The following is a 19,983-nucleotide window of genomic DNA, read 5'->3' as shown; positions in this document are numbered from 1 at the left end:
ATGGGACTGCTCTCCAGGCCGCCGCATCGAAAGGAGAGACGGAGATCGTGCGACTGCTTCTTGACAACGGTGCGGATGTCAATGCTCAAGGAGGCTGGTATGGCACTGCTCTCCAGGCCGCTGCATGGAGGGGGATAACGGAGATCGTGCAGTTGCTTCTTGACAGAGGTGCGGATCTCAATGCTCAAGGCGGCGAGTATAGAACTGCTCTTCATGCTGCCACATTCAACAGGAACACAGAGGTCGTGCGACTGCTCCTTGACAGAGGTGCTCAAACGAATATACCGGACTTCAGCGAGGCAAGGCCGCTTCAAATTGCTGTTCAACAACGGGACTTGCGAAATGCGCGACTACTCCTTCCACCAAGCACTGACAGCATGCGCTTCGTGGAGGCTTCTGCATGGAGATCCCTCCTGCCTGGCTCCGGGCAGCACCTTGAGATTGCCAACGGCCAGTCCACGACTATTACGAAGAGGCTGGAAAACGATATAAGGAGTAGAGGTTATCCCCTTCTTCAAGACGTCACCGAGTTGGCTGCACGGGCCAATGATTTCATGGGAGTCGACATTCGCTCCAGACGCCTTTTGTACGTATCCTTAGTCCTACGCTTGATGGTCTAGCGCTCACATCCGGTTGGGTTGGTGCGCTTGGCGATGGGGTTCTCCTTTCGTCTTCCTCAACCGGTGTCCGTTGTCGTTGGTGGCGTAAGGTTCGACCAGAAGTGCCGGTTCGACAGACATTCAGGACAACCAGACACGATGTTGTATGGAAGCTCCAGTCCAACACAGCACCGAGTTTAGCGGTCCTGGCTCAGATTCCAACAGAAGATTGTAAGTCTCCTCTCCTCTCCTCCTCTATATTCACATAGAGCCAAGGTGAGCGACTCCCTAATAGTATATCAAGGCTTCGTCGAATGCGGCTTCACTACTCGTGCGGTCATACTGCCAGCGTGCAAAGACTCCCTCTGGCCTAGATTGTCGGATACTTCAGAGTTTGATATCCGAAAGCTCGAGAAGACTTACGGCATTCTATGGATCATGACCAAGGGTCAAGACAAGAAGGCCGTAGAGAGCGCTTTGGAGTCGAAAATATTTTTCAGCACGTCGGAATACGCGCAAATACCACTTCGTGCCACAGAACTTTTTTACCCCCTAGCTCAGCAGCTCCGTCAAGAATGGGCTCGCACCTTTCGGGCAGCGGAAAACCGTCTAACGACGAAGGTAAGATGAGGAAGATCTGATTCGAGATGAGGCTTCCGTTAATTATGCACAGCGAACGGAGTTGCTGAAGGCCAACGGAGGAGACCCGCGCCTAATCCAAGACTTGCTAGGTGATGCCCAGCTGTGGGATCTGTTAGGAAGAAGCTGCAACAGACAGATAGCGGAGCTGAAGGCGTTTCAAAACGCTTACAGGAGCAAACCGTGGGTTGTGCTTTACGAAAACGAACACATACCTGAAGATCTGAAGACATTTGCTGAAAGCATAGAAGACCTCGAAAAGGAGTATAGGAATAGGCTAAAAGCCTTGGCGGACACTTCCCGGGATCTCATTCAACTAGTACTAGATAAGTCCTTTCCATTCAAGGGATTGCTGGCTGACACGTAGTAGGAGTTCAATCTCGCGTCAATCGCGGAAGCACAAAAGTCAAGAGCAACAAACCTCAGCATGAAGCGCCTTAGCTGGATTACTGTAAGTGCTAATGCTTGTCCAATTAGCATATCAACTGCTAACGGTTTATGGTGGTAGTTTGTCTTTCTCCCACTTATGTTCATCGCAGTATGATCCTTGACGTTATGCTTCCTATCGCAAAGCCGGTGCCTAACACGGATATAGAGTCTCTTTGGCATGAACGTCGACGTCTTGGCATCCGACCCTCCTTGGTGGATTTATATTCCCTTCGCGTTGGGAACTATGTTATTGACACTGGTAGTGTGGCTGACTTTTAAGTGCAGCAATGTCAGTCTAACTAGTCGCTTTCTAGTTTGATGGTTGCTAATAACCTACATAGCTGGAGGACAACATAGAGCGGGGATTCAACCGTCTTACGAGGCGGCGGCTACAGCCAGATCTTGAGAAAGGCCAGCAACGAAGCATGTCTCCACAACGAAGAACAGCGATGTTTTCAGCTTTTGGGAAAAAAAGGTCTTGATTCAGCATGTGTGTCGGGCGTGCGGACACCTGCCTCGGGGGCCGGCAAGCCCGTGACGGTGCCCAAGGAACTCGGCGCCGGCGGCTTTGGTGTAGTCTACCACGTCTGGAACGTCAGCACCGGCGAGTAGGACGCGCTCAAGAAGCCAAAGGAAGACTTGGGCCATGAAGTTCAGTGGAGAGGGAGATAGTCATCATGGAACGAGTCAACTAGGTCAGTGGCCTCTCTATCTCTATCACGCGACGGCGAATCGCTGACCTCGTTCACAGAAGCACATCGTCTCGTTGCTCAACTCGTGTTCGGCGCCATCGCCTTGGCTTCACCTCGAATATATGCCCGAGGGCTCCTTTAGCGACCACCTCCGCGCCGGCCGTCCCTTTTCCGAGCATGAGAGCAAGCAGATCCTGGCCTTGATAGTGATGATCCTGCGGTTGGGCTCGGCTTCGCTACTCTCTCGGTAGCGGCTGGACCTTTCTCGCATCCTCGCCGTCCTCCTGGAGCCGGAGTAACCAGAGGGGGCCAGCCGAGCCAAAGCCCGCCGAAAAGAGAGAGGCCCGTTGCCTAATCTGTGAAGGCATATTTTACATGGAGCGGGGTACAGCGGAACGGAGAATCAGGGCATCACGAAGAAACACCGCCCAGCGAGACAGAAGAGCAACGGGACCACAAAGCTCAAGAACAAGCCAACTTCAACGTCAAGGAGGGCGAGATACACTCCGGCGGACGACGCAACAATCCTTCGGCTGAAGGGGAAGGGACTCTCTTGGATCGAGATCGCCGAGCAGTTCCCGGGGCGCAGTGCCGGGGCTATTGAGGTGAGGTGTCACACTAAGCTCAAAACCGCCGACCCCTCTCGAAGCGGATCTCGGAGATTGTGTGATGGCACTCTCGCCAGCGGTTGGCGATGACAACGGGGGGGAGTGGGAGGTGGAGGAGATTTGCGGGAGGAGAACGCAGGGTGACGGCGCCGTGGAATAGATCCTGTGGATGTTCTCTGAGGTTTTGCCTCGGTTACGTGATATAATAACATTTGTGTTAACTCACGGCATCGGGACCCTTCGCGATGCAGCCCCAGCACTGTCCCCCGTGCACCAACCACTCGCGGCACTCACGACCGGGAATCGCCTGCCACGGTCAAGGCGCGCCACCGTCTTGTGCCTGTCTGGGACATCGTATGCGATGATCTGCTCGTAGAAACTGATCTGGGTGCTCCAGCCGGTGGTCGTCGTGAAAAAAGTGGCTACACTTGGGCTCAATCGACGAGGAGCTTGTTGTTTTCTCGGCCCCCATGGACCTCCTTACTCGATCATCTCAGAGGATCATATCTTGCGTTAATCCGCTTCGTCGCGCCCCTTGCCAAATCTGCACATTTGTCTCCTAACTTGTCGAGGTGGCGGTGACCTCAGGTCAGCGGCAAGTGATGTCAAAAGAACTGCGTCAGTGGCGAAAAGTAAATAATATAATGCAGACATAGCTCCCAGGCCCTCCAAACAGAGGTATCAAGTGGTTATCTCAGGGCAGTTTTGGTGGGTGATCCGCCGGACGACCCGCAGATGACAGCCCCGCCTCTGAAATACATTAACACATCGTTATATCATTGGAGCATTCAGAATGTCGGATTCTACGGATGTCCCTATCAAAAGTTTTATTACACCGCCTATTTAGTTTACTGGCCATAGGAGAGTACTCTGCCAAGCAGAACCACTGTGATTTTAAGGCGGTGAAGCAAGACTTTTGGTAGGGACCTCCGTACTCTGTACTGGACTCGCTTTTACCCCTCGTCTCATTCCTCCGCTCGTTAGCACTCCAGCTACCAGCTCCTATCCCTCTTTCAAGGAGATCTTCACATCCGGCGCACGGTTTCTCCCCGAATGTCGGCACACGGCGCACAATAACAGCCGGAACACGATGGAATTTGAACTTCGTTTGCCTAGCGACGACCCCACCGAGCGCCGCCGCCGCCAAAACCGGCTCGCTCAACGCAGATTCCGCCGTAAGTACGGTGCTTGTCCCGACAGGCACATGTGAAGTCTAACCTGTAGACGCCTACTGGCTACCTAAGGTAGTGAAACATGCAGAAGCCTCCGTTCCTCGAGGGCATGTGAACCAACCACAACCACAGATCGCCCACCCTAATGGACATGCCACGTCGACTTCCTTCGTCTCGTCCTTCGTCCCTTCAACGTCTAGCCATCCCGCATTGTTGCCAGGCCCCCACGACACTGTCGATCAAGTCGGCATTACGGTAGTCGAACCCGAGATAAACGTTGGCGGCATAGACGAGTTTGACGCGTTTATCTATGGAGATGACGGCTCGATTCAACTTCCCGGCGTTTCGCCGACGGCCGCCGTCCATGGCATAGCACCAGTCAACCAAGATTCAACGTTCAATCCGGCATCGACACTGTCCGGAACTTCCCCGTCGAGGAACAGATCTGCCACCCACCCAGACTCACTCCAAACTGGGAGCGGACTGGCCATGACTGTGCCTGTCAGTGGCCTGGATATCCCGCACGACGCCGAACTGAATTCGCAGCAACACCACGCTATTTCTCGTGTTACTCTTCCCGAGCCCCGCTCTACGATATCAGTCTTGCCACCGCCGCGAGATAGCATGCAGGTACTTTACGAGTCCTGTCCTGATGCGTCGCTGCGGGTATTATCGACACTATCCCCCGAGGATGCCATGAACGGGTGGCTGGGGACGCTTCACATCGCGGCGCAAAAGGGCAACGACTCGATTGTACGCATGTTATTGCAGCAGGAAAAGGTAGACTGCAATGAGCGAGACAGCGACGGTCGGACGGCTCTTGTGTATGCCGTCATCGAGGGTCATGAGACGGTGGTCCGCTTCTTGCTTGCGCACGGCGCACGAGTCGGCGTGGTAGATCGTGACGGTCGGTCTGCGTTGCATTGGGCAGTTCTTCACCGGCGAGAGAGCGTTCTACGTATCCTGCTGTCGCAGGGCGAGCAAGGCCTGGATGTAAACGCATATGACGTCTCGGGATGGACTCCGCTACATATGGCGATTGAGCGCGACTTTGAATTCGGGACAATGTTGCTTCTACAAAACGGAGCCAACTTGGAATCAAAGGCCAGGAAATGCCCCTTGATGAATAGAAAGAAAACTGGAGTCCTCCGCGGGCCATTGTCTGAAGGCTTTGAATGAAGGACATCTACTTTACTAGATACATAAGTATACTCAATGACAGCGACTGGTCAACATTGGGTGCAGGGGTATCCGAGAACTCCATAGGTACGGCGAGGGTACCGATGAGATGGTGTTTCCAAAAGTATTCGAAGTACTCTCCCACCTCGAATACAAGTTCGTGCCCACGACTCCCTATCGCCCTCTTGCACCAGGCCAAACCGAAGCACCCTGGGCTTCAACTCCCTCAGCTGCTCCGCATCCCATACCCCACGGATGAGAGACATCTTGACTTCGTGAAAGATACTAACCCGGCCCCATGGGTCCTTATCATACGCTTTTATAGGGCCGTGGCCCTCGTCACCGTACACATCCTTCCAACGTCCCTCTGCGAACTCGAGGTCGTTTCCTTGTCAGCGATGGTGCTCAGCTTCCGGTGGACCAACAGACGATGGTCGCAGGGCGAGGTGGCCCCGGTGCGGGCCTCCAGAGCAACCGTGGCATGCTCTGGGCTGAACAGGTGTGAGACGATCTGGGCCACCAGCTGCCGGAGCAAGGGCATGGCGTGCAAGTCGCGGGACTCTTCGGCTCTCATAGTGCCCGGGTGGTAGGGCGGCGCCGGCAGCGACGGATCAAGGTGATGGGGGAGGCTGACGGGGATGTTTAGGTTCCTCGGCGTCAATCGTCATGGCGCTCGGCCGAGGTTGGATGGGCGGGTCAGCCATGTTGCGAGGAGTTGAGGCCGGCATATTGGAATGGAAGAGTAAGCCGGAGTAGCTGCTTAGTCTCGCAATGCAGAAGGGGAACTGTCGTCTTCCTTTTCCCATTTTATACCCATCTGTGCAGCCCCCGGCCGAGCCTCTTCCTTAAATGTACCACAGTACCGAGTATGAAACTGTCTTTTCTCTAACCAGTTCAAGGTGTTAATCTCTGTCTTATTGGCCAACAGAGCGGGAAGCATGGATAATTCCACAGAGCGGCGAACCAATGTATCATGGTTACGCTTGTTTGTGGCCCTCTTTTGGCCGGATACTCTGCAATGTATGCTGCTGCTAAAAGGTAAGCTACAGTACCTTGCCTTGACCGTGCGTTTCGGAGAGGGTGCGATTTCCTGTCCTTGTATCCGTACATACATACGGAGGTTACCGGCAAAAGTTTTCCAAGTGGGCCAGGTACTGGCAAAGGTGGACCACCATCCCCTCGATGTACCTTCACCATGACAGCGCGTCGCACGCGCAACAGTCATCACCAACACCATCACCTTAAATGGAGCCCCCCTCTACGCCACCCAGCCAGCGTTTCAAGAGCTGTGATCTTTCCCGCGATGAGCGGCTTCAAGTTCAAACCCTCCGCAATTTTGGCCTGTCGTACGATCAAATCGTCGCACAACTTGGGCTTACTTACGACCAAGTTGGACATGCCTGCCGCGCTCCAAATGTTACGCCAAAAAAAACGCTCTGGCCGACCTAGCCTTCTCAATCCTGAACAGATTGAAGAGCTAATTGCCTTTGTTACCTCCTCGAAAGCCTCTCGCCGAATGCCTTACTCGAAGATTCCTCTTGCTCTTGGTTGGGATTGTTCAGAGTACGCCATCCGTTACGCTCTTCGCAACGCTGGCTTTAAACGCTATGTTGCATACCGAAAGCCTCCGATTACCGAGAAGAACCGACAACTCCGCCTTAACGACGCTCTCGAGCGTGTATACTGGCCCCTCGAGCGATATCACGAAATCCTCTGGACCGACGAGATCTGGGTGACTGCTGGTACCCATCGAAAGGTCTGGGTCACACGCCGTCAAAACGAAGCATACGATCCCACTTGCATTGTCGAGCGCGAACCACGGCCAAAAGGATGGATGTTCTGGGGGTCGTACTCAGTGAAATATGGCAAAGGGCCTTCTCTTTTTTGGGAGAAAGATTGGGGGACGATCACTGGAGAGAAGTACACAGAGAGAGTGGTCCCTCTTATTGACGGGTGGTTTCGTCTCCATCCAGGTCAGGTGTTCATGCATGACAATGCCTCTCCTCATTCTGCGCAAGTGACACGCGAGGAGCTCGAGGCTCGAGGGATCTCTGTTTATTCCCATCCCCCGTTTAGCCCTGATTTGAATCCTATCGAGAACGCGTGGAACTGGATGAAGGATTACATTGCAGTCAACTACCCAGCAAAGATGTCATACGATCAACTGCGAGAGGCAGTACGCGCTGCGTGGGATGCAGTCCCTGAGGAATTTCTAAGGGAGTGTGTAGATACAATGCCCATACGGCAACAGGCAGTTATTGATGCCAACGGAATGTATATTCCTTTCTGAATTGACTGTTGCGTATGCGACGCGCTGTCATGGTGAAGGTACATCGAGGGGGTGGTGGTCCACCTTTGCCAGTACCTGGCCCACTTGGAAAACTTTTGCCGGTAACCTCTGTAGCTACCGTAACTTTTCAGTTGTGGAACCTTCCAAGGTCCGAGCAGACACGGGACTTCAAGTTTTGTGGGCAAAGTCTTGGACGCTGCACGAATGAAACCCTGACCCTCCGACTAGTGGTGCTGCAGATTTCGCCGAGCCGAATGCAGCCCCTCATAAAGAGCGACAAACGGAAATCCAATCAGATTGAACCGCCAGCAAACAATGGTACCACCACTCATTCCGGACAATGATGTCCCAGCACAAGCGACAGGCACAACGGCTGCCCCACAGGACCTGAAGGATGAGGCCGTGTACGGCTGCATTGAAGCCCTCATCACTCAATGGAGGACGTGTCTTGTTGAACTGGAAAGCCTTCAGCAGGCAGCGCATGCAGCAGACCGCCCGGTACGGGGACTGCATGCGCTGCTGAAGGTCCAGCAACGCGCCCTGGACAAAGTCGCCCAGAAAAACCAGAGAGCAATCTCGCAGGCCCAGTACTTTGGCATCAGGAGCTGCTGCTGGGATGACAGATGGGCCGTCGTCAAGAAGTGCCGCGGCCTGGTCGCCATCAACAAGGACTTCCCCCGCAGCCCGCGTCTGCCCGTCCCTGCCGATGCCGGTTGGCTGGCATACAAGGACCAACCGTTCCAGGAGCGGCCCGTCGCCATCGATGCTGTGGTTGACAGCGGCGCCACCTGGATCAAATTCATCGCCATCTCTTCGAAGACGCTCGAGTACCAGGTCGTCGCCGAAGGTTGGGCGAGTGAGCCTGAGGACGACGAGGGAGATGGGAACGCTGATGAAGGACTTGGCCATACCGACTTTGCGTACACGGTTAAGAAGATCATCCTAGCAGCACGATGGAATCACTGCCACCACCTTCACCTCATCCTGCCGGGGCTTCAAGACGGGAAATCAGAGCTCGTCGATAGAATAATCCACTACATCAGGCACAAAATCGGGGGTCATGACGTTTCCGTGGAAGTCAGCTGTGCCGGCAGCCCGTTTCTCATCAAAGCAGCTCCGGCCCTCGACGAAGCCATCGCCGCCCTCGTCCAGGACCGGGATCCGCTGGTCGGCGATGACTGTGGACGTTTGACCGAGGCAGTTAACCTCGATCCGAGTGTGTTGGTTGCGTTGGTCACCGACCTCCATCATGGGCCCGTCCCTCTGCAGCCAGAATCTCAACAGCAGATTATCACCAAGTCCCTCCTTGAACATGAAACCGACAACAATGAACTGGTGCCCCGGCAGGACATCTTGCCCGCCGTCTTGTACCCAGCACTACGCGGACGCAAGTTGGTCTGCACCCGGCTTGCAGCTGCCTACTTCCGCAAGCTCATCGGTGCCATCTCAACGCACTCAGAAGAAGTCAGGGCGGCGATGGTTCTCCCTCCGTCAGACGCTTCCTCGGATGAACCCCCATCCCCAGACACCCTTCGCCAAACTCTCCAACAATGGTCGACGGTCCCCATCCCACCCGACCTGCACCTGCCCGTGCAAATCGTACCCGACATCAACCTCCCCGACATCCCTCCCCTGATCGCATCCAACACCCTGCCGCCCATGGCAAACAAGATCGCTCGCGACCTTTCGCCACTGAACCGCTCCGTCTACTGCTACGGCTGGGCCCACCGCATCACAACCATCACCGGCCACCGCGGTATCGAGCGCCAGCTGCGCCTGTCTCTAGCCCGGCACTGGACGTGTGGGGACGAGCGAGATGAGATCCCGCCTGATGTCTGGCACCGCCACCTGGGCGGCTACTTGATCCACCGGGACAAGCCCAAGGACTGGCGGGACATAGTGAGCGGGGAGGTTCCGGCTGAGGTAGTGCGGTGGACGAACCCGTGGACAACGTGGGGCAGGGGCATCAGCACGTACGGGCTGCCAGACACGAAGACGTGGGAGGGCGTGGGGCACGAGGATAAGACGGGGTATGGGAGGCGGATGGGGACGAGGGAGGAGAGGGCTGGGGGCAGAGCAGGAGTGGAGGATCAAGAGCAGTCGTGATGGATGGATGGATGTGAGATGGACGACCTGCCAAAAAAAGGGAAATTTGTTTGGGTATATTGATGAGTGGTACTTGGAAACCACAAGAGAGATTAAAAGATGTAATCCGCCCGAACAATCATCACCCAAATCTAAACACTAAAGAATATCAGCAACATTTACACCACCTACACCAACAGACCCACACTCACCCTCAACCCCCTCCTCTCCGCCACAGATCGGAGCCAGCTCTCAATCAAAGAGCCTTCACCGCCTCCCCATCCTTTGGCGCAGCAGCTGCATCCACCTGGACCTTCTTCTCCCCTTCTTCTGCCGCTGGAACAGCAGCAACAGCCGCCGGCGGCTCCTCAGCAGCAATCTTCGAGTTCCCCTCCTCGGTAGCCCGCTCCTTTGCCTGCTCCTCGACCTGGCGCGCGGTTGGCTTGCGGAGGCATTTGAAGAGGGTCTTGAAAACGGAGAAGGCCTTCTTCAGCAAGTTAGGCTTCTTCTCCGGGGCGGGGGCGGGTTCTTCGGCGGTCTTGGTCTTTTCGTTGGTGATGGATTGGTCTGCCTCGGAGGCGGCGGGCTTTTGGTCCTGAGGTGGTTGTTGTTGTTGTTCTTGTTGCTCGGCCTGAGGTTGGACAGCGGGGCTTTCGAGCTTGGGGCCTTCGGCGGACATTGTGATGGTAGTGGTGGTGGTGCTTGTGGTTTGGGTTGGTTGTGGTGGTTGTGAAGATGGTGGTGGGTTATGCCCGGGGTTTGGCAATGGTTAGTTGGTGTTTGGTGGTAAAGAGTGACGCAGTGGGATGGGTTGCGAGAAGCTGGACAGAATTGAGTCGAAGGGGGAGGTTTCAACAAACAAGCAGCAAGTCGCAGGCGCTTCTCGCTTTTATGATGAGCCTCCTGAGTCCAATTTCGACAATTTCAGGGGCTCCACGGGCCACCGCATCGTTGGGAACGTCGCCTGTCCCATCTCGGCAGATGCTGAGGCTGCAGCGGCGCAATGATCCTGAAATGGATGCGACGTCCATCTCGTTTGCGATGCCAAGCCGCAACTATCGCGATGTCAATATGCCAAGACAATGGTGGCGTCGGGCCGTTTGTGCTTGCATTGCCGGGCCAGTCGGACCGGAGGCCGAGATCCTTGGCGGAAAAAGGGGCGACTTGAGACGAAGTAAGCTATGGGACGGATCGACGATGAATATGCATTTGCATTGCCGACAAGTCGATCTCTTCCTTCGGCATTGCTCGGTCACTAGGGTGGATGGAGAGATGAGAAATGACCATCCTCTTGTCGTTGACATCGCCCAATCTCAGCGTGGTCATGTTCACAGATTCATGCACAGTACCGTAATGGGAAAATGCACCAGGCGGTTATGATACTTCGCATTCCAGGGATACAATCTGCCGTTGATGCGTCAACTAGCATTCCCACCGCAAATAGCATTCCCAGCACAACTACCGTTCCAAGCGCTCCACTCTCTGATTGGCTGATATTTCTTTCGGTCATGCCCAATCCGGCTGGTCGATCAAACTGTGGCAATTGGCGCTACTGTAAGCCACTGTAAGCTACCTAAGCCACTGTTCTCGGACGATGACACAACTCACCATACCTTAACCCATGTGAACAACGCACAACTGCTGGACATGAAGACACAAAACGAGGAATTGAGTCTTTTCTTTTTCTTACTCTTCTTAGTAAGACATCATCTAACGCTAACGTTATTCTCAAACACACATTATATACTGCCACTGGCATCAATCGGATGATACAAGCAGAAACCCGGCGGAGGGTGACACACACCGGAGTCGGCTCGATCATCCATCCAACAGTCGCAGGCACAGTAGAGAGAGGTCTTAAAGATTGTGACGGGCACCACCCAAGGTCTGGTCAGCTCGCACATACAAGATCAATATTCCTACGAAGAGAGCAAGAACTAGATGACAGGAACGGGCGTGCAACCAGACCTATATGCTGGAGCACATGCCTATGATACAATCATGAGAACAGTGACCACAGGCATGTAACATGACCATGAGAACAGGAACGGGGATCCCGTGACAAAGATGCTACTGAACTGTATCGATATCTGAAAACAATGTAGCAAGCTGACCGATCAAGATACTGCCCAGCTTACCGCAGACTGCAGCCAGTGGTATCCTGCTTTAAATCGGCTGGCGGGCTCGGAGGAGAGCGGGCCGAGAAGCTGGAATGACTGATGTGGTCCTCCTGAGAGGTGTGACGCTTAAGCTAGGAACCATCATCCACCCGTGCGCCACGTCCAAGCCGGGTTCTCTGCTGTTGCTCGACAGATTGAGTCATGTGTTTGCCGGAACGCCCGCTACCCGCGCCTTTGCCCCGGGAGGCCGGAGTACTACTACGTCTAGCTGTGACCCCACGAGTATTGGTGCGAACTGTCTGCGTGTATAGGACATAGCCCGAGTATGCGGCTGCGAATTACCTTGAGGGTGCCCGCTTCTAACCGGACCCGCCGTGAATCGTGAAGGCCGCGGTGGGCCGGTTTGCGTGGTGTTTTCGCCGGGATTGGCCATATTTGCTGTCGTATTGGCGATAAAAAAAAACAAGCTCAAATTGATGCGATCACCACCTGCCAGTTGCAGTGGTGCTGTTGGCGTTGATGGCGCGGTCGGTGGTTGTGGTAAGAGTTTACAATCTTACATCTCTACTATTGAGTTCTGGTTATCATTAGATTTCGATTTACACGTGATCTCTATTCTTCTCCATCTTCTGTCCTTCTCCCCTTCTTTACTTTTCCTTCTTTCTTCTCTTCACTACTTTGTCTTTTCCTTTAAGCCTTTTCCTGATCTTTCTCTCTCCTTCCCCTCTCCCCCTTCTACCTCCTCTTTTCTCCCTCCCTTCCCTCTCTCCACCCTCTCTGGTAACAATAAGCGCTTCCTGTGGTTTGTGAGGAGTCGAAACACCGCCAACGAAGGAATCTTTGGCCGGTATTGAGAAGCTGAGCTTAAGTGATTAAGAGTGCTCGCTCTCAATTCTCAGCGCGAGCAATAACTTGAAGGCCCTGGTGGTCGGATCAGCTTGCAGAAGAGGAGAAGGAATTGAAGCCAGGTTAGGTAATTTTCTCAACAGTAAAGTCATCCAGTGTTTGGATATGTAGTTGCACAGCGTTCATAGGGCAACAACACGCAACACAACTCTCAGGTTGTTCAACAAAATGTTTGCCGTCCTTTTTGGTCGTGCGTGAATATTCTGCTCACTTGAGGAAAGGCCAAAGGAGTCAACCAAGGTACGAAACAGATACTCCAGTTCAGTTGTTTAGGGCAGGAGACAAGAGAGGAATCCATTCTACCTTATAACGGTAATCTCAATTCCCAGGCATGTCTTCTCTCCTTCTCTCCCTCTTTCTTTCATTCCCGTTCTACTTTCCAGGTCTAAATCTCAATGCTGAACTGAACAACCATTCTGTCAACTGGCACGAAAGCTCAGGGTGGACGAGCTGGCAATCCTGGGGAGGCGAATCTCGCCCCGGGGCACCGGTGGCAGTTGTGGCTTGCAGGACAAACCATCTCGATTGTTTGTTTGCAATACAGATAAGAGCATATATCTCACTGGCACGAAGGTTGAGTGAACAAGCTGGCAATCCTTGGGAGGGGAATTTCCTCCCGCGGCACCTGTGGCAGTTGTTACTCACAGGAGCGACTATCTCGACCAGTTTGACTGAGGTAAAGATGGCAAGGTGTTCACAATGAACTGGAATGAAAGTTCGTTTTGAAAAAGTGGATTTCACTTGAAGCCCATCCATTGTCCTGATTCGCAATGATAAGATGCATGATTGCCGTTATAGCTGAGGAATCTTTGAGGGGTCGAAGTAGATATACGTTGCCGAGTTCGCGTAAGGTAGTGAGTGAATATTGCGGAGATAGGAAGTATAGAATAAAAACATTACCTCCCTTATTTTTCAAGTAGTTGAACTTCTCCTTCGCCCCTACTTTTGAGGTCTGGGTGAAAATAGCAGACAGCTTCGGACCAACCAGAGAATCAAATGGTAATTCGAGATTCCAGTGAGTTTCGGGTCCTACAATACTGAGCCAGGAGAGTCACGGTGTTGGACAGCAACAGTTACAGGCTCGAATAGGCATAGACCAACCAGGTGACACTGCATCAATTGAGGCACAAGATGAAGCTTGAATTGACTGTCTGAACCATGCGTCATGTGTGTGTTGCTTGAAAGAACCGAGGGCTTCGGGACCCTCGCCAGACCCTGCTTTTGGGTGGGTGACGAGTCTTCCACGCTTACTGCATTGGGCAACAGTGCCCAGCCCCTGAATCCAGGTGCCAAGGAGCCAGTTCAGTTCAACACACGGCATTGAGCTTGCCAAAAGATTCGGCGAGTTCCGGTGTCGATCTCGGAATGGACTGAACGTGTCTCGGGCGTCGGATTCTGGTGAACTTGGGCGAGTCTCGGGTATCGCGCTTGGTATGGACTCATCAGGTGAATACAAAGAGAGAACATACGATAACCGGTGTATGCGGGTCTCAGATATTGACTTTTGAGTAAGTCTGCTACAGACAAAGAGGAAGGCTAATAGAATGGCGCGATCGGGTCCTGGAAAACAACCGGGGGGGGGGGGGGGGATGTAAGACAGACCTCCAAAGGGAAATGCGATCCTCTTCCATCATGGGTTGTGTTGGTTTCATCTTACCAAACTCAGCCCAATCCAATGCGGCGAGTCACAGTCTTGGTACAGTCTAGGCTATCACTGAAAGCCAATCCAGGAAGTGGCTGAATACAGAAAGATGAGAAGAACTGCCGAGGAGTCCCTTGTCGAAGAGCAAACTGAGTCACGAGGTCAACAGGGAATCGGTGATCTGAATAGTGATTGAGTGTGGCTGCTGCTAGAACGCGGGGAACGTCCTTGCCACGGCAAAAATTGTCTGGGGGGGAGAGGGTTCAGGTACCCAGCGGCAGCAAGCCCTTGATCGCCGATGACAACCTGTTTCAGATCTGGCCATGGCACGAATGGACAGGCAGAGTTGAATTCTCGAATCTCGAAAACCCGATGAATATGCAAGAACTGATACCCGCTTCGACCGCCTGCAAATTGCCCTCTCTACACCCACCCTTATTCTTTAGCATAACCCGCTCGGCGCTAAACAACCAAATCAACCCTCACCTCCCCCTTGAACCCAATCTCCGGCACCCCTTCCAACCCTGCCGGCCCTCCCCTTCCCCTACCCCTTTCCCTCCGTCCATCCTCACCATCATCAGCATCATGCCCACCATCACTCACCCTTACGGCCCTCGTCCAAGAGCTCCTCACCCTCCCAACACATTTCCCTCCTGCAGGCCAGATAACCCCCTTCAACAACCCCCCCACAACCTCTACCTGGCCCCTGCATTCTTCCCACCCGCGGCTGTAAGCCCTCAGTCCGTCCTTGTGCGTCATGTGGCTCAACGCCCAACGGACTGCGTCGGCGAAGGCCTCCTCCCAGCTCGTCCTTGCGTAGGTGGTCGTAACGGATTTGTCCGAGGACACGGCTTGGTGCTAGAAAGCTGTGTCGGAGAATGGGGCTGGGTCATGTTGGCTTTGCTCGTTGTGGGTGGTTGTGTTGTTGTGGTCGTGGTTTGGTGTGTTGTGAAGGGGATTGCCGGAAGATATGTGGAACTCATGCAGTTCTGGGCAGAGGTGATCGAGGATGTCTAGATAATTTGGTCACAAGAGGGGGAGGGTTAGTGTTTGGTCTGTGTCAAGTCAACTTGGCCAGGCGAGTGCTGCTTGTGAGGCGAGAGAAATGCTTCAGGGACGGTTGTGTGTTTGAGGAACACAACACAAGACAAATGGTGCCAGGCAATGGTAGTGACGGAAAACATATAAATGAAGTACACTTACGGGCTGCTTCGTGGAAGATGATGCCGAGTTTGAAGTCTGGTGCGGTGTCAGACTAAAGCCAAGGAAGATAGCATGGTCTCCACACTCACAGGAAGGCATGAAGGTAATTACACCAACTTCCGGGCGAGCATAGGCTGAAGGGAGCTCCATTTGAGGCTCAGAGGCTGAATGCTCGGGCCGAGGAACAACGACGGCGTTGGAAATATACTGGCGGAGGCCGACGGGGACTTTGCTGAATGTCTGAACTAATGTTAGCCCTCAACAGAGCTGAGTTTACGAAAGGTTATCAGTCTTGCTCACCTCCAGGATGTAAAACCATGACTCGTCAGCCTGTCTGTGCCGACAAACAGTCCATGATGCGGCGCAGTCCTCGTACATGACCTCGACAGCCTCAAACTCAGAGGGGTCGAAGCCGGTGAAGTTCGCCTCAATGACACAGGCTTGGGGCAGCCAGTCCGGGTCCCATGCTTTTTCAATCCATGGCACCGGCGAGAGATCCTCGTCGAGATCTTTGTTTTGGGCGGCTTCGGAAAAAGGGGGCTTGACTGCCGGTCTGTCAATGACAAATCCTCGGCGTTCAATGGGAGGGGTTGAAAGCGCTAGGGAACCAGTGTTCGCCAAAAGGAGAGAAAGAAGGACTCCACCGTGCATGGTGGGAAAATAAGAATAAGAGATCTTAGGGAACGGCGGGTGTGCGTGTGTGTCATAGGGGATAAGATTAGATGTTCTCAGCGCTGAAAGCTCTTGGAGCGGTGGTTAGCATTTTGGGAGGCATCTGCTTTGCGCCATGTGTGAGAGCAAACAGGGCTTTGATGCACATGAAACGGAAGGAGATATCCTTCACTAACCGGTACTGGCAATGGCAACCTGGTGAAGGCCGTCAGACAAGACGCCCTTTCTCTGTCACCTGCTGCCGCGGTCGAGACCATCCAAACTGGCATCGCTATGTTTGGTATCATTGGCGGAGTCCTGACGGGATAAGCAGAACTTCCCGCCCAAGCATGTCTGATTGTTGGATTGGAACAGGAAATGTGTGACCAAACAAGAAAAAGTCAAGTTGCCGCTTTATAAGTATCATTCCTCGAATTGCATGAAACTTGCGGTAAAGAAGAGATGTCCAAGCTGCTGGATCCGCTGTTGCTCTGCTGTAGTAAAGGTACCCGGAGAAATGCAATCTTAACCTTGTTTGCCATTGTCATGTTCCATATCGTTCACTCCCTCTTTCAACCCTTCACTATCCTTCTCATACGGAGGCTGCCCTCCGCCGAGCCCCACCGGCTGGGCAGCGGGCCCTGGCAGTGACATAGCTCTGCCGCCTCTGACACCGCCCACTTTTCTGCAGGTAGTCTTGGAAGTTGGAACGGCGCAAGCTTCCGCAAACATGCCAGAGATAGCGAACGGCTATGCTGGCCGATCGCACTGCTGGCGATGGCGTGATGCCATGTGGCAAGACACGTTCCCACCGAGCCAACAGAATCCTCAGCCTCCACAGGGCTTTCTGGTAAAATTCGTAGCGAGCAGCGGCTCTCCCGGCATCGTTGAGACTCGGATCGTCGTCGATCTGGCGCATTCGAACACCGTGGAGTTGCATGAAGAAGTTGAAAACGCCGCGGACAATGTCCGGCAGGTAGGGGAATGCTGTCTCGTGGAAAAGGACTCTCGCCGCCCTCACAAAGCGCAGGTGCGGCCGGCGCACGATTTCTTGGACTCGGGTCGGTAAGTGCTGGTTGTAGTACTGGAGCACCCACTCGAAGGAAACGATAGCACTTGTCAGTTCGATCGATATGGCGATTGCTGAGGTGGAGGAAGCAGATCAGCAGTGAGTCATGACAGCTTGCAGAGCTTCCAGGTTCGCAATCGGGGAACTGAAACTCACGGCTTTGGTCATGTTGGCTCTGTTGGACCAGGGCCATGTTGACAATATCTTCGACTTGGGGTAGGACTGTAGATAGGTGGGCGAACGGTGGATCTAGGGATCAAGGTTGGAAGAATGGCGTGTTTGGGAGCTTGATGGGAAGACGGCGGCCGGTTCAAGTTGTCACCAAGTTGCAGCCAGAATGGCAGCCAAGGTACTCGGCCTGGCCAGTCTTGAAGGAAGTAAGGCAAGAGGCGCCGTGTAAGCGGGCTTTCCCCTACATGTAACCACGGACGAAACAGTTATTTTGGCATCAAGCCACAAGGAGACTCGCAGCTGCTGCTCGCAGGTAGTTCATTGGCATCGAAAAGGGAAGGAGCAGGGACCCTTGTGCATAACTCTTTATGGCTCCGACGAGCCGTCGCGATAACTTGAAGGCTGCTTGTCCTCACTTAATTACAGTGTATGGTACGGTAGTAAACTGAGAAGCTGGACTGTTGTTTTGGTTGCAGCTCGACCACCCATATAAGGTATTCTGGGACCTGTTAACGTGTCTATAGGTTCGATGGGTGATTATCACTCATCCATGGATCTCTCAAACAACTTTCCGCTTTGTCTCATTGGCGTTCATATTCCAGCCGTTACTCGGTAATCACTATTGGTTTGATGGATCACTGCAACTTGCCTGTGGACAAACGTCTAACCATCCCAGAAACGGTTTACTCGATACTAGAGGAAGAATGAAAGGACACCCTGTGGGAAAAGTGGGAGATGTGAGAGAGTGCATGTTTGGGCGGTGGTAGCTGCAGGCAAGATGCACATGAGAAGACAATTGATGCCATCCTGACGTGCAGGACGTTGATTGCTCACCTGTTTGTTTGTTGTTTGTCGCTCTGTTTAAGGCATTCAATTTTCCACCTTAGCTTCTCTCTCGAAAGATTTCTATCATGTTGCCTTATCTTTTGTTCTAGCTGCATAGCATTAAGTATGTATTTCATGCTGAACTTATCCCCTCCCCGCCGTACTGCTCTACACTTTACATGCAGAGTGGGATTGTCGCCTACTATCCCACCAGTTCCGTAACCCTACCCAGCCTATTATCATTGTTTTCATCTCTAATCTCAATCTTGGTATCTGTTATTCAATGGCACAGTCACGGACAAGGTGGCCTTCCGAATTGCGCCACTGGCGGCGTACGTCCTAATTGAATATCTCCCAGGCCCGCCTCACAGGCATTCATCGCTCTCTAATATTCCCCAGGAAGGAGGCGAAGCCCCAACGGCCTCACTGCGATCGCCGGATCCAGCGAGACCAGAACGAGCCTCGAATCTCGCCCGCCTGGCGCTCCCCGAGCGTTTGGCAGCGGCGGGCAACATCCACCTATTCAGCAAGAAGCCAGTCGGTCCGGGGCACAAGCCGTTTGCCTACAATATTTACCTCGCCACTCTGCAGCGTATGGTGCTTGGGCAGCAGCGGAGCGAGCTGGCAGAGATTGTGTCCAACATCTACACGGGCGGGATCGCCGAAAATGACTTGATGCACAAGGCGAAGGAGCTGCTTACCGACTACTGCAACGCTGTTCGTGACCATGACTTCATGGCCGAGCGGCTGAAGCAAGCTCAAGATAACGACGAGGACGATCCGTTTGAGATCTCGACGCGACACGTTCTAGATCTCTGCCTGATGAAAGACGCGGGTTTGGTGCCGCTGCTGCAGCCCCATTGTGAGGAGCTCTTCTCCCAAGCTACCGACAGAAGCAAATACAAGGCGCGAGTCAACATTCTTCCCAGCACTTCACGTCATATCCTCGACAGAGTCACGGCCCAACATCATATCTTGAGCGTCTTGGGATGGGGCTGGCGGGCGGAGCTGCCCTAATCATGCCAATGCTGATCATGGTGCTCCACAAAGACCTGGTGGCTACGCTGGTAATAACGAGCTAGAAACCGTTCTGGTATCTGTAGCGGCATACGCAACTGTTTTGGTTGTTTTTATAGGTACCGCTGAGTAAAGTAACATAACGCGAAAAAAGGTACGCAGCAACCTCCCCAAGACAACTCATTCGTTGTCTTGAGCCAGCCAATACGTCATAAACGACATCAAACCCGGCAATATCTTCTTCAGCGAGCCCGGGGCACCGTGCTTATCGACTTTGGGCTGAGCGGGGATGGCATGGTATATCCCAGCGGACGAGCTGGTGCAAAAGAGCAAAGACCGTAGTGCTACCAAAGCCGGGAAAGGCTCCGCTAGTATATCAGACGCCGGGAGGCTACAGGCCCATTGCTCTACTACCGACTTTGGGGAAGGTAATGAATCAGTAGTGGCCAAGAAGGTCACTCAAGCCGCGGAAACCAACGGCTTACTTCCAGATGAGCAGATGGGCAACGGGGCGCACCGGTCGACAGAGCTGGCAATCCGACTGGTAGTAGCGCAGGCACAAGAAGCCTGGAGACAGAAAGCCACAGCGTCGCTCCTCCAGCTGGACATCTCAGGCGCCTTTGACACGGTCAACCACGTCCGACTACTAGCTACCCTTCGAGAAATGCGCTTCCCGAGGTGGCTCG

The 19,983-nt window shown here is 53.6% G+C and overlaps 7 protein-coding genes across 7 annotated transcripts; 4 read left to right on the top strand and 3 right to left on the bottom strand.

Moving 5' to 3' along the window:
* Nucleotides 1–1,610: 1,610 nt before the first annotated feature.
* N657DRAFT_645721 (uncharacterized protein) lies at nucleotides 1,611–2,116 on the top strand (the record flags this gene model as incomplete). The annotated part of the gene is made up of 3 exons (XM_062792998.1): nucleotides 1,611–1,689; nucleotides 1,747–1,776; nucleotides 1,834–2,116. Coding segments are annotated over exons 1-3 (202 nt in total), but the record flags the coding sequence as incomplete, so codon positions are not given.
* Nucleotides 2,117–4,901: 2,785 nt separating this feature from the next.
* On the bottom strand, nucleotides 4,902–5,892 carry N657DRAFT_681165 (uncharacterized protein; the record flags this gene model as incomplete). The annotated part of the gene is made up of 2 exons (XM_062796356.1): nucleotides 4,902–5,052; nucleotides 5,744–5,892. The coding sequence occupies 2 exons, from the start codon at nucleotides 5,890–5,892 to the stop codon at nucleotides 4,902–4,904; spliced, it is 300 nt and encodes a 99-aa protein (XP_062646775.1).
* Nucleotides 5,893–7,909: 2,017 nt separating this feature from the next.
* On the top strand, nucleotides 7,910–9,878 carry N657DRAFT_645715 (uncharacterized protein). The gene has a single exon (XM_062792997.1). It carries the CDS (start codon nucleotides 7,924–7,926, stop codon nucleotides 9,712–9,714), a length of 1,791 nt encoding a protein of 596 aa, XP_062646774.1. The 5' UTR covers nucleotides 7,910–7,923; the 3' UTR covers nucleotides 9,715–9,878.
* N657DRAFT_645714 (uncharacterized protein) lies at nucleotides 9,749–10,718 on the bottom strand. The gene has a single exon (XM_062792996.1). The coding sequence runs from the start codon at nucleotides 10,370–10,372 to the stop codon at nucleotides 9,950–9,952; it is 423 nt and encodes a 140-aa protein (XP_062646773.1). The 5' UTR covers nucleotides 10,373–10,718; the 3' UTR covers nucleotides 9,749–9,949.
* N657DRAFT_443914 (uncharacterized protein) lies at nucleotides 10,072–11,163 on the top strand. The gene has a single exon (XM_062787402.1). The coding sequence runs from the start codon at nucleotides 10,429–10,431 to the stop codon at nucleotides 11,071–11,073; it is 645 nt and encodes a 214-aa protein (XP_062646772.1). The 5' UTR covers nucleotides 10,072–10,428; the 3' UTR covers nucleotides 11,074–11,163.
* A 3,660-nt stretch (nucleotides 11,164–14,823) lies between these two features.
* N657DRAFT_574581 (uncharacterized protein) lies at nucleotides 14,824–16,215 on the bottom strand (the record flags this gene model as incomplete). The annotated part of the gene is made up of 3 exons (XM_062789038.1): nucleotides 14,824–15,219; nucleotides 15,544–15,804; nucleotides 15,865–16,215. The coding sequence occupies 3 exons, from the start codon at nucleotides 16,213–16,215 to the stop codon at nucleotides 14,824–14,826; spliced, it is 1,008 nt and encodes a 335-aa protein (XP_062646771.1).
* Nucleotides 16,216–16,945: 730 nt separating this feature from the next.
* N657DRAFT_634221 (uncharacterized protein) lies at nucleotides 16,946–19,297 on the top strand (the record flags this gene model as incomplete). Its single annotated transcript, XM_062791261.1, has 7 exons — nucleotides 16,946–17,280; nucleotides 17,405–17,500; nucleotides 17,538–17,680; nucleotide 17,882; nucleotides 17,932–17,949; nucleotides 18,391–18,404; nucleotides 18,573–19,297. 7 exons carry the CDS (start codon nucleotides 16,946–16,948, stop codon nucleotides 19,295–19,297), a joined length of 1,332 nt encoding a protein of 443 aa, XP_062646770.1.
* Nucleotides 19,298–19,983: the final 686 nt, after the last annotated feature.

The sequence above is a fragment of the Parathielavia appendiculata genome (assembly GCF_033297405.1).
Source record: "Parathielavia appendiculata strain CBS 731.68 unplaced genomic scaffold N657scaffold_7, whole genome shotgun sequence".
NCBI lineage: Eukaryota > Fungi > Ascomycota > Sordariomycetes > Sordariales > Chaetomiaceae > Parathielavia > Parathielavia appendiculata.
Note: the sequence above shows the minus strand (reverse complement) of the source record. Positions and strands in the feature narration are given on the sequence as shown.

What these genes read in the sequence shown, in the direction of transcription:
- N657DRAFT_443914 (XM_062787402.1), top strand. Translation starts at nt 10,429, where the DNA reads ATGGTGGTGGGTTATGCCCGGGGTTTGGCAATGGTTAGTTGGTGTTTG.
- N657DRAFT_645714 (XM_062792996.1), bottom strand. Translation starts at nt 10,372, where the DNA reads ATGTCCGCCGAAGGCCCCAAGCTCGAAAGCCCCGCTGTCCAACCTCAG.
- N657DRAFT_645715 (XM_062792997.1), top strand. Translation starts at nt 7,924, where the DNA reads ATGGTACCACCACTCATTCCGGACAATGATGTCCCAGCACAAGCGACA.